The following is a 13185-nucleotide window of genomic DNA, read 5'->3' on the forward strand; positions in this document are numbered from 1 at the left end:
CACTGCCTTCTGTACCAGGTGTGATTTTCATGTTAAGACTCACTCTGTAGCTGAGATGGGAATCATGAGCAGGTTTGGTGCCCCTGAGTAAAGATGCAGCCATTAGTCTTGGCATTTCTCTCAATAGCACCTTTGTGGTGCGTATGCTGGAGTTGAAAATATTTGTTATATCATTTTTTGGGTTCTGCCTCTTAAAAAATATGAGTGGTGTTAGAGAAAGTGACAGACTCTGGGAGCACTGAGCTTATTTTAAACTCAGCAACTTGTATGTGTTAACTTTAGGCAGAATTTCTGTACTTTGGGGATGGGGTTGTGCTGTTTGTTTGGGCAGTTCATATCTGTGTAACCTCTTGAATATAGATAATCTGTTGAATCACTTAATGCAGTGGCATTGGAGTTCTGTAGTCAAATGCAACAAAACTAAGCATGTTTTGCTACAACTTGCTTGTGACAACCACCTGAGTGCCATCAGGTTGCTGTCACTGATGTGCTGCGATGTTTCCAAGTGCAGCTGCTTATGCTTCTCATCATGAGAATGACCGTAGTGTTCATATGACTACTTTGTGTTCTGTAAAGGAATTGATTATTTCACTCACTGCAATGATCTGGCCCGTATCTAGGCTGCACTGGTGGAGTTGCCTGTGTTTTGCTAGTATTTTCTCAGCTGCTCTACTTCTAACCAGTGCATTCTGGTAAAACTTGCAGGGAAATCATCATCCTGTGCATTGATTTCCCTATTACCATAGCAAATAATTCACACTGCTAATTAACCGTTAGAATTGCACAGGAAAAAAATGGGCTGGGCAAGAATACAGCCTAATTATACTCACGATTTATGTCTTTTACATTTACAGAAGAATTGCTGCCAAGGTGGCTCACAGTTGACAAATAAAAACACAGCCTTCTGATGCACGCTATTTGTCTGCTGAGGGCAGGAGGACAGAGTCCCATATTTCAGAGCATCCCGTTCTGCCTGGTGTGCATGGAGAGGTGTGATAAGGAGCAGCACTGTGTGTGCTGTGCCCCAGGGCAACTGCATGTTCCAGCAGAGGGAAACAAAGTCCTGGAGACCCTTCTGATCAGTGCTGAGTGCTGGAAATTGGGGAAGGCGTGAGTTCCATGCACACCTGGTTGCTGGCAACATTGTGCTGAGCAGAGCTTGCAGTGCTGCTCTCAGAAACCACAAAGAACCATCTTGGCCGTGGTGAACTGAATGGAAAGGCTTCGCTGCGTCTGGGAAGTAGCTAATAAATCTGCAGTGCTATTTTTGTGTTTGTTGGAGTTCAGAGAGAAACGAGGAGGCTCGTGGAGGTACGTGCTGCATCTGGGAAATAGCAGCAATGCAGAAAACTGACGGTGGTGACTTCATTGTTTGCATCTAATACTGGAGACCCCAAATCTAATGGAAGTTCTGTGGTGTCTTGTGTCTGCATGTTGCAGGGCAGATGTGCTGCTGCTTCATGCTGTGTGTGATACGGTCTTAGTCCTTAATAGTGGTAGATAATTTACATATTCTTTCTCCATCTTCAGTTACTAAGATATTTGTAACATTTTCTTGAATATAAAGATTTGAAAATGTTAACCTTGCTAAGGATACAGGGTATGAGATGTCTTCAGTGTGGCTGGTACCTCACCGTGTCTGTTAGTGGGTAGTGCTGCCAGTTATGCAGGAGATAACGAGATGCCTGATGTTAAACAAGAAAGTGTTTTCCTACTTTCTTTTTAATGAAAGGTACTTGTTTTCCTTTGCTGAGGACCAGCGTGTAGATATTTATCCTCCTTCATTCTCAGCAGAGCGGATGTTATGGTTCATACTTTGTCCCTGTGTACAGGGGAGATTTAATACAGATGATTTCATTTCTGGAATCTTTGTGGCTTTCTTCCTGAAAGGAATTGATAAGCAAATTGACTTTCTAAAACATGAAAGAAGCTGAGACCAAATGCTTCATCATCACATTCCAGATCGTGTCCGGCACTTGCCTTCCCCAGAGCTGGCTGTACTCTGCCATGGCTGTGGTTTCCCATGGGACCGCTCAGCTGAGCACGAGGGCTGAGAGCTGCTGAGGGTGAAAAGAGGAGACTGACTTCACCAAAAGCAGAACAGGGTCCAAAAAAAGGCTTTGGACTGTGCACATGTTTTGTGTTGAGTTTTTCATTGTCATACTGGTGTCAATCTGTGCGTTTCTTACCTTCATAGTCAGTTATTCAAAAAGGAAATACTGACTTAGGAAGCAAAGCTTATGTGGGTTAATTAAATTCTTATTCATATCTGCTTTGGAAATTATGGGGCAATTATTCACATCATTTAATTTTAGACTTCAAATTTATGTCTGTGTAAGTAGCTGGGCTGAATGGAGAGACCAGCAGTGGGATGAGGAGCCCCTGGTGCCTGCCCTCAGCCTCTGCTTCTCTCTGAGCCTAAGAGCAAAAAACCTCCAGGGAAAGTCTCTGAGTCTTCTGTGAGTGCTTCTGCCCAGACCCGGTGCCATGGGACTCGAGCTGGGGGCCATTCTTCAGACCATCTCTGGAACAGCGTTGTGTTAGTCTTCATTTGCTGCTTTTGGCACAAACCTGCCTGGGCAATCTGGAAGCTCTGATGTAAGTCTCAGCGGTCGGTTGGATCTTCACTGCTGGAACCTGGGGAAAAATGATGCTTAATGGAGAGGAGTGCCAGAGTTCCTGCCTGTTTCTCATCCAGAGACTTCTGAGATGTTTGTGCTCTAGCAGCTATTTTTTTTTCTTAAAAATCTGATGTTCAATGAAGCACAAGTTACAGGTGTTACTTACAGACTTCTGGGCAGCCTGGTCTGGTGGTTGGTGACCTGGCACATAGCAGGGAGGTTGAAACTAGGTGATCATGGTGGTCCTTTTCAACCCAGGCCATGCTATGATTCTACTATTCTATGACATTTGAAGATCCAGAAGCAGCAGCACTCTTCTTCTCAGGGATTGGACTCCATAGGCCTTCTGGATCCCTCCCAGCTCAGGCTGTTCTGTGGTTCTGTGCATTTTCTTTCTGTTCCTTATTGCTGTACGCCTCTGGAGTTGATGTCTGGGAAGGAAATATGTATTTAATTTACTTTTCCATCCCTGATTGTAGTATGTAATTTATAACTTTCAGCGTGGCTAATGGAAGTTAATCACACATTGATTAAAGTAATTTTCTCTTCTTATATTTCAGTAATACAAAGTTCTGTTGCTCATGCGTAAAATCCAAAGTTTAGAAGCCCCCTCTTGAGAGGGGAAGCACTCTGTGTTTTCAGAGCAGCCTGTTGCTTAAAGGAACTGAGGGTTACTGGAGGGTATTGGAAGGATTTAGCTTTGCAGTATTTCTGTAGGTGGCTTTGAGACATGGGAATCCCGAAGAACGATGGAGCACAGCAGCTGCATCACGCAGGAATGGCTGTGGGGACACGAGGAACTGCGTGTCTGTGAACCCTGGTGTTTGCATCACGGCTGAAGAAGGGAGAGTTTTGATTGAGATATAGGTTGATATATGGAAAATTGTCCTTTCCGTGTTCCAGATTTGGAAAATATATATAAATATATGTTGCATATGTTATGTATATAACAGGGGAAGAAAATAGGCAGTACTGAATGGTTCTAAGGCTTTCCCAAGTATGTCTTGTGTGTATAGGGGGACAAACATCCAAAAAGTTCTGAAATTTAAACAATTTCAGTGTTTTTATCCAAAATGATTTTGTAGATAGCTGGACTTGTTTCGTATGAGCTTTCATATCCCTGACTGTACAGAATGCTGCTTAAAAACACCCTGGCTGCTCAGCTTGAAACTTAACCTTATTAAATGTTCAATATTGTGAACAAAGTTAGGGAAGCCTTTGGAGCTCTGACAGGCAGCCAGATTGCTCTTCTCTTCTCCAAGAGTGTTACTGTCTCCAATACTGGAGCAAAACTCTTATGCAAGTATGCAAATACATTTTAGAATTATAAATTCCAGCAATATCAATTTCTACAAAACTGCAGCAGAGGGATCTTTCTTACTCTCCTCAGTTTTCTGGTGCTGCTTACAGAGCTGTGATGTTCCCTTTGCATCTTCTAAGCACATTTTGAGTATCTTCACTTCTGCACTTCTTTTTTTTCTTTAATGCAATGAAAGGTAAGATTTTCAGATCAGGCTCAGTCGCTGCATCCAGATGTTCATATTGTTGTGTGATGGTGAATGGCACTGTGAGGGGCAGTTTCTTTAAAGGAAATGGTCTGTAAGGGGCTGTCAGGTGCCCCTGGGGGATTTTGGAACCTTTGGGGTTGGTGCACTGAGAAGCTTACCTGTCTGCAGCCGTGTTAGCTGCTCCACTGGGAGAGGCTCCTCTCCACAAACACTGTTTCTCTTTTCAGAGCAGTTCTGTTAGAGATAGGGGGAACAGAAGTAAGCCTGACTCGTATTCCTAAATTTCCCTTCGTGTCCTTGTGGCTGGGTGTGCACAGCTTTTCATAACACCTCCGAATCTGATGTCTGCTGCTGGCAGTGCTGGGCCGGCCTCTGCCTGCGCGAGAGCTCCAGAGCTGGAGATGTAATCTGCCTGTGCTGCAACAGCTAATGAATACATCAGCAAAAAGTGGTCTGGGAAGCAGATCTCTGCTCTGATGTGTTCCAGTCTGTCTAGTGTACAACACCCATTAAATGAGAATGATTGGAATAAATGAAGATGGCTGTGCTCAGAGGGAGCTGTGAGATCTCAGATCCTTTTGCTATGGAGCGTCCTTTCTGCTTTTAGGTTGACCACCAAATTAACAGCTGACGTGAGAATAGCAGAGAACTTCCTTTCCATGCAATATTACCTTGGTGCTTTTTAATGCAAGGCTGTTTTCTAAAAAGCAGGCATTGCATCCAGTACAAACATAAGTCTCTTCTGTGGTGGTTGAAATTTCAGTGGCTTTTAAGCCCAGTTCCCTGCCAGCCTGCAGGAGCACCGCCGTGCCCCGGCTGCCTGGCGCTGTGTTTGGAGGTGAGGTTTCAGCTGTTTGCAGAAGAAGGGAAGGTTATGAAATTGTGGTGTCACTCCGATTAATTAAAACTTCAGGTGGGTGTCATCTGATAATGATTACATCTGAATTTCACTTGCTCCTGTACGTGAAGCTTCATATGCTTCGGTTTGTCCAGAAGGGTTTGTGATGTAACGCTGAAGACATGGCAGCTGTTTGTGTGGGTCTGCTGTTAGAAGCACAGCAGCTTTCTGGGCCATAGTTGGGCTGCACATGTGGGGTGCTTGAGCAGCTTGCCAGAGCATCACTGCTTTGTTCCGCCTCGATTGGCCGGGAGAGGTGGGAGCCAGTGGGCAGCAGGACGTGTTCTGCTTCTCTTTCTTGTTTTACGGGACTGAGAAAACATTCTGGAACAAGTTCAGTGGGGTTTTTTGTTTGGTGCTTTGGTGATTTTTCTGCAGGAAGCATGAAACTGGAAGAGCTGCCATCTCTTGTGCTGCTGGTGTTCTGGGGCTGGCGAGATGCTCATCTGAAAATTAACCTGGATTTGATGGGGAGGGGGGAATTGTTCAACTGGTATAAGGAAGGAGAATGAATTCACCTACTGCTGATGGCTGTGTTTTACGTCATTCTAATCCTGCAGTTCCACTTTTGGTGTTTCTTTTTGCCCATTTGTTCCTTCCTAGGCTGAACACACTCAGTGCTTATCTCCTCTCACCATCTCTGTAGCTCTGTTCTGCACCCATTGCAGTCACCCCTGCTGCCCACACTGCCTTCCCCTTCTGCTGTCCCCGTTCCTCCCTGCTGTTTGCTTCCATACAATACCATTAAAAAAGAGAAATAATGATGAGAGAACACCTCAGGAGAAATGTGACTACACAAGAGCCTCTCCAAAAGGCTAATATTAGCAGATTGAGTTGTATGGGAAAGTAGTAATTTTCCTAAGTAAAAACTTAATTGACTTATGTGCTAAATCATACGCAGTTTCTACAAGCTAATTGCCTTAGAGTCTATGTGTATGCAGTTGGTGCCATACTAAGGTTTAAGCCCATGTTCTGGTCTCCAGCTTTCCACTGCCCTGAGTCTCCGGGTGTGCAGTGCAGGTGCTGTGTGTCCTGCAGCCTCAGGATGCTCTGCCTGCAGTAAATGTGTGTAGCTCTGTGATTCACTCGCTTCTGTTTCACTGCTGCGCTGAGTAAAGTAGTTATTCATTCTCTTTGATTCAGAGTCTCTGTGCTTGTGGGTGTGAGAATTTTAGCTTGAGTTCACTGGGAGTTGATGACCAGCATTGGAGCAGGAGCAGAGCCTCCTGTTAGCTCAATTTGCCCCCTCCATCACCTTCCTGCTGGCTGCAGTGTGTGCTGAGGTGGATCCATGCACTGGCCTCAGCTGGGAGCTCCTGCAGGGCTAAGGGCATTCTTTGACACAGCAGTAATGTAAACCTTAAGGATATTTGATGCTGGATTCTTTTTTTTGGCCTGTTTAAAGGATTTTACTCATTGTAAAAATTTGCCTTACATTTCCTTTTTAAAATACACACAGAAATATAGAATTATACTTCTATGTGGGCAGCAGTGCATTATCTCTGCACGAAGCAGGGAGGCTGAAACACCGCCATTACCAAGTTACAGAAAACCTGGTGTGAGGTTTTAATTAAAGCTTTTCCTTCTTGCTGCCTGGAAGGCTTTATTTTATGTTTTAAGCTCCTTGCTTTCCCCTTGTGCTGCAAACTAGCCGAAGTGTTACTTTCAGTCGGTGTTTCTGCTTCACTCGGTGAATTAAACACACCTTGAGTGTTTGGGTCCCATTGCTGGTCATTTCTGACCCGCTCTATGCTTGGTGTTCCCCACAGCACTTTCTTCTTGGATTATCAGGAAAGCTGATGGTACTTTGCCCTCTGATCGTCCTGGAGTGTCTGGACAAGGAGCAGATTCTTCCTCAGCTCCTGATGTGCATCCCTGTGCCCGCCGAGGGATCCACGCTCTGCCACGCGCAGTGTTTCATTGCTTGCAGTGGGTTTGTTCCTGGAGGGAAAGGAGGAAGCATCCTTGTGATATAGATGGTTGTAGTTGTTGGTAAGGAACTTTTGAGTGAAAAAAGCTTACATAGATTGAACCGTAAACGTGGCAGCCTGTATTGAAGACTTTGAGGAAGTTTTTAAGTACTTACTATAGAAGAAAATGAAATCTGGCACTGCGCTGTCTTACGGCTGATGCAGAACTGTGCTGCCAAGTGGTTGGGGACCTCTATAACCCAAAACCAGCTGTCAGCATTCCAGAAAACTTTCTGTGCTGGGGAGAACTATTCCATTCCCATCTCCAAGCAGCCCTTCCTAAAGCACAGGGGGTGGTTCCAGCGGAGTTGTCTCGCACAACGCGTGGGCAGTTTGCACAATGGTACTCTGTTGGCTTAAATTACAGTAACCACACCCTTGACCTGCCTTTTTTTTTTTTTCTGATGTAAAAAGAACTATTTTTGGAAAATTTATACAGCTGAAAGTGGTAGTTTAGATAGAAGAGCTGTTTCAGCAAAGCTTCGGGGTAGGCTAAATATCAGGCTGACCTTTGTGGAGTGCACTGAGCTGGTGGAAGCCAAATATCTGCATGAAGAACTGCACTTGTGGCTGTGACAAGAAGGGACTGTGTCTAGCGGGCCTCAGTCTGACCTCTTCCCCTCACAGTCCTCCACTTCATTATCTGTGGGGCATGGAAGCAGTTCCAGATGAGGAGAGTCTTCCTGTGTGGGTTGTGCAACTTCAGTTTGTTCTGGTGGCTGAGCCATGACCACCTTGCTTTGTCACACTGATGCACGTTTTCTTATTCGTATGTTTACTTCTTGTTCCAATATTTGCTGTTCTTATTCTTCCCTCAAAAGCACAGTATTCCTATTTTGGTTGGTCAGTGTATGATACTGGAACAACACTTGAATCTGCCCTCTGTGGCACACCAACATATTCTAGGAATCAACAGACCATGGAGATAGGCACAGGTAGCACAGGTGCTCCACTCATACGGAGTTCACCAAATGGAGTTTTACCTCTTATTCTCGTGAAAACCTACTGATACTTCAGCCTGTGCAAATGCAGCGTGGATACTTATGGTACCTCACTGTTCTCCTGCTTTTGTTGATGGTTGAGCTTTCCCGGCAGCCTTGCTGTAGGGCAGTGCTGCGCTGCTGTGGGGAGGGAACCTGGCAGCTGGGGCTGTGTGTACACCTGTGTGCCTGTTCAAAGGGCTTGTGTGGACAGCCACCTTCAGGATCGTTTCCAGAAATAAAGCAGGTGCTATTGCACTCTGCATCTCTCAAGTTGACTAGTAAAAACAAATCTGGGAGGACTACAGTGACGAAGTGTTGTGAAGCGTGCCCTGCTTGTCATGATGTCTTGTTGTTTTTTCTTCCTTTGAGAAAGAAGGGAAGGTTCCCAGGCCTTTTTTGTTTTCCATCCTACAGCAAAAGCAACAAACAAACAAAAACCAAATCAAGCAACCAACCAACCCTCCTCAATAAAACAATGAACCTCAGAACGGTACATTTATGTTTATAGGGAAGAGATGGAAATCGAGTATTCAAATTCCCATTTGGTCTATAAATACAGAGTATGAAATAAGAAACCCTGCATTTTCTGTTAGAGCAGTGACTTTTTGGATGTTTATTTTGACTACATAATCCTCAAACAAATACGTATGTCCAGCACACATTATTTGAAAATGTCATTTTTCTCCATTGACCACAGGGGGTGGATTTTTCTCCCAAGTATCCTGTTTGGCATGGCTTCACTGGAGCAGCCAGGAGGTTGGGAGCTGACATGACAGTGTGCTTTGGGAAGCAGGGATGCTGTGGTGTGCTGTGTGGAAGTAGTGCTCCTTTGAAGGTGTTTTGCAGTGATTGGAGGTCGTGCTGCAGGGCAGTGAGCGCTCCGAGCTGAAGGCAAAGTCTGGAGGTTGTCCAGTTACTGGAGTTCTTAAACACTGTGAAGCATGTAATTCTTTGTTCTGTTGGCAAACAGTCTGGTGAACCAGAAGGGCAGCTCAGATAATGTTTTCAGCAGCAAATTTGTTTTTGCAGGATTCCCTCTCGGCGTCCTTCTGAACACACACTGTTGGAGCAGTGCTTCAGTTGGGCACTGGGCATTCATTGGGAGGGGGAGAGCTTCAGGAAAGCGGCTTCTGTAGAGGACAGAAGAGAGAATCATTTTGTTTTAATTGCGTGCGCAAAGTATGCGTTATTAATCTAGTAGCGTGCAGATGATGTCCTGAGATCTGCATCTGATAAGCAGCAGGTCTGTGCTCCCGTTCTAACCTTGGAATGCCTGTCTGAGACCTAGCCAAGTCTATACAGGAAAATATGGTTTTAATGGGATGTCTCAGATCACTTTTTTTTCACTTCAGACTTGCCTTTTTTTCAGATACAGAGTTCAATACATTACTCAGGCTTAGCAGACTCTTACCTGCACGTGACAGGGAGCTGAAATTAGTTCAGAAAGCAGTCTATTCCTTTAACGTAAATGAAGCCGTAGCAATTTGCTTGTTTTTCCTATGAATCATACTGAAGAATGGCATAGTGTTGAGATATGTTTACAGCTGTATGTGCCATGACTTCACACTTAAAATTATACTTTTAACTGTTACACTCAAATTTAACTTTGGTTTGGCATCATGCCTAATGGAGGCTCTTAAATATGTCTACATCTAGCACATGTAAGGCAGTTGATAGAGGCTTTTTAGATATACCCCTTGACCTGGAATCCAGTAAAGGAAAAAAGTAGTATTGGTTTTACCTGTGGAGTGAGTCCACCTCTAACCCAGATGAATATTTGCACATAAACTGTAAATGATCTTAGTGGTGCTCCTCCTCAACATGCCCTAAGGCTCTGCTCGGGTGTTGGATTTGCTGCCTGTAACAGTGATGCTCCAGTGCCAGCTCCCACATGCCTTACACTGCATCACAAATGAATTACTTACTCTTATCAATGAAATGTCCTGATAACTGTAGTCACCCAACCTTCCTTTAAGGAATAAATTAGTTAGTGTAACGTTTGACAGATGTCAAGAAACAAGTAGATTAAAACAAACAAACCACACTTTACTAGCAGAGGGAAGAGCTGTGTTGGTTCCTACGTGTGGCTGATGGCTCCAGAACCTGCAGGAGAGGTGCCCTGGGAAACGTGCTCCTATTCCTTGCCTTGCATGTATAACTCATATTTCTTGACTTCCTTTTCACATTTTCTCTATTAGAATGTTCCAGTAGCAATCACTGACACAATAAACACATAAAATAGCTTTTGAAATATATTAAACCTTGAGGGGAGGGGGGAAGTGAGAGCTCCCTCCATCTCTGATTTTATTGTGTGACACCAGATTGCCAGCTATTTTTTATCTGGTTCCCTTTGAAGGAATTGACTGCTGAGGTAGGACAGCCAAACCAAATGCTTGCATTCAGCGAGTTCTGGAAATAGTTGATGAGTAATTGGATGAGAAAGGGAATGTTTCATGGTGGCCCTTTCAGTACTGGCAGACACCTACAAAGAGTTTCCTTTGGAAGAGAAAAGAAGTTGGAAAAGTAGGACGTGTATTTTGATGAATGGGGATTATTGCTGGTTACCTAGTGAGGGGACAGTAGGCATTTGGTAGTGAAAGTGGTATTTTAACTGTAGATGATGAGTACCATATTGAATGAATCAATAGTTGTGTCTCTGAATGTGAAGATATACGAAGTTCTATGGGGCTGTTCTTCACTGGTCCTGTACCTGAGCTGTGTGCCCAGGACTGTGGAAGGACCTTGCATGAGAGGAAAGTATGGGTAAGTCAGGTCTTGTGCTTTCATTGATGAGTGCTTCATACAACAGGTGAGGGCAGGCATGGCTGATTGATTGTCCTTCCCCAAAGTAAGATCGAAGTGTAGCTTCATGAATTAAATGATCTCCTGACATTCTTATCATTACCTGTTTCTGTGATGCTATGATGGATATCTGCAATTTGTGGTTTGGTCCGCTTAGAGAAGGAGTTTTTACTTTGTTTAGTATTTTAATGCATCCATATTCTGGCATATCTCATACATTCACCTTTCTTTTGTACTTTAATTTCCCCTAATTCTTAAAGCATTTGGGCATTGCAGTCACTGATTTAAAAAAAAAAAATAAATTGAAAAATGGTGAAACGAGTCTTCTGTCTTTGTGCAAACTTGAGTGATGATAGTTCATCCAGTGTGCTTTTCAAGTGGTTGTGCTGTATGTGTTGCTCTGCTCTATTTGCTGCTCTGTTCTTTGCATTCTGGTCTATGTACAGTTAGTGCAGAAGTTTATCTTGCTGCTGTCACATCACTTCTGTATGAGGATGATTCATGGCCAAGGCCCTCAGCACACATTGCTACGGAGACTTCAGGGCACGGGCAGCAGAATGGCAGAGGCTGGAAGGGACCTCAAGAGATCATCAAATCCAACCCCCCTGCTAAAGCAGGTATCCTACAGCAGGTCACACAGGTAGGCATCCAGATGGGTTCCAAATACCTTCATAGGAGGAGACTCCACACCCCTCTGGGCAGCCTGTTCCAGTGCTCTGTCACCCTGACCGTACAGGATTTGCAGCAGAATTTTTCACGATCATTTGTCTCACACGTGGAGCTCAGCAGGATGGCATTTCTATTGAAACGTTGTCAGAGGGACTGAATTTATTTCTTTCTACATATATAGGAAGAAATTTTTATTTCAATTACGCAGAGCTTTCCCAACCTCTGAAAAGTTTGGGGGTGCTTGAGCCAATGCTGCTCTTTGATTTCTATGCTCAGAAGTGTGCCAGATTGGGAATGCGAAGCATTCGAGAAAGCAGACATGTTTGGTCCCTGGTTCTGCTGTCTTTTTCTGGTTCAAAATGACTTACAGATGCTCAGTGCTCAACATGAAGGGGCCTTTGCTGGTTTGGGAGCATCTTTGGAACTCTTGGGAAATCACTTATCTTTTGGTAATAAAGAAGAGCTGAAACATTAAACAAGAACAGTGTTGGCATTGGCTGGGTGGAAATACCAAAAAACAGCGAAACAAAATAAGAAGTTACTCATCTCTTCCCAGAAGAAGGGCGAGCACTGCCTGGAACGGCAGCTGTGGCTGATGGAGGAGCTGTGCAGCAGGGCTGGGTGTCCCACGGAGCGCCCCGTGCCAGGCAGGAGGGCTGGCTGTGGGATTGTTGTACGGACAATGCTGGCACTGTATGGCCGTGGGGCTGACACACAGAGTATGCTATAGAACAGTGGTGGCTGTGTCCGTGTCCTGGCATGTCTCAGCAGGCTCTGTGTCGTGAGACCTTGCCCATGAAGCTGGCAGGAACAAATGCTGGATAGCAGCAAAACGGACCTCAGCCTTGTAGAGGTGCAGGCTCAGCGTGGGGCTTTGGGCCCTAGGGCAGGTGTGGGGAGCTCTGGATCTGGTGGTGGCCAATGTAAGGAGCTGATGGAGAGAATCAGCCATCAGCACGCTGGGTTCTACACAGTGCTTGGGTCTAACAGTGCTGGTTAGTAGTTGCATCGCTGACTTACCGAGAATCTGTCTGATGGTCTGATCTGAATGACTTGCTTCTAAACCAGCTTCCCCACAGGGATGTTGAGTTGCAGGTGAGGAAGTATGAGAAAAAATTGTTCTCAGCTGGGAAAACCAGCAGTGTTCTGTGTTTTGAGTAGTGCTCTGCATTTATAATAGGGCTTAGAAATGGGTTGGTAGTTGTTTGCGTATCACACAGGGCACACAGTTCAGCTGCAGTAAAATAAGTCCTTCAGGAGACAGCAAATGGCCTTTAGCATGGTCTTACCTCGTGTTAGTTCTCAGAATGAGAATGAATGGGTTGTTAAGTAGGAAGAATTGCTTCTAAAATCAGGATTTAAGTAAAATAACAACTGCTGCATACAGGCTTGTCGTGGGCACTTTCTGTGCCCGAGCTTTCACTGCTTGTTCTGAGAATAAATAGTTAATGTTACGAAAGTACTTAAAGGAGGAGAATGGTTCCGTTGTTTCACTTCTGTACATGCAGTGGAAGTGCACAAAGCTGCTGGGAGTGCCCTGCGTGTGGGTATTTGTTTGGGTTTGGGCTGAAGAGCGCAGCCCCGTCCTGCTGCCATGGCTGGCTGTGGCACCGTGCCAGCCTGCGTGCTTGGCGTGTTGTATGGGAGCCCGGCTCTGTGCATATGGAATCTGCCGGGTGGGTGCCCTGCAGGGAATACATTTAGATTTCAGTTAAAAATACCAGTGGGTTCGCA

The 13185-nt window shown here is 44.8% G+C and overlaps 1 protein-coding gene across 2 annotated transcripts in view; it reads left to right on the forward strand.

The window, feature by feature from the left end:
• The first annotated feature begins 859 nt into the window (after positions 1 to 859).
• SPPL3 (signal peptide peptidase like 3) overlaps positions 860 to 13185 on the forward strand; it is a 35913-nt gene continuing 23587 nt past the window's right edge. Inside the window, exon 1 of one of the 2 annotated variants that reach the window (XM_010720254.3) lies at positions 860 to 1311. In XM_010720254.3, the coding sequence (XP_010718556.1) occupies positions 1214 to 1311 (98 nt within the window). In that variant the 5' untranslated portion in view covers positions 860 to 1213. The remainder of the gene's footprint in view (positions 1312 to 13185) is intronic. The other variant, XM_031555980.1, reaches the window with a different exon arrangement.

Source organism: Meleagris gallopavo, chromosome 17 (genome assembly GCF_000146605.3).
Source record: "Meleagris gallopavo isolate NT-WF06-2002-E0010 breed Aviagen turkey brand Nicholas breeding stock chromosome 17, Turkey_5.1, whole genome shotgun sequence".
Lineage (NCBI taxonomy): Eukaryota > Metazoa > Chordata > Aves > Galliformes > Phasianidae > Meleagris > Meleagris gallopavo.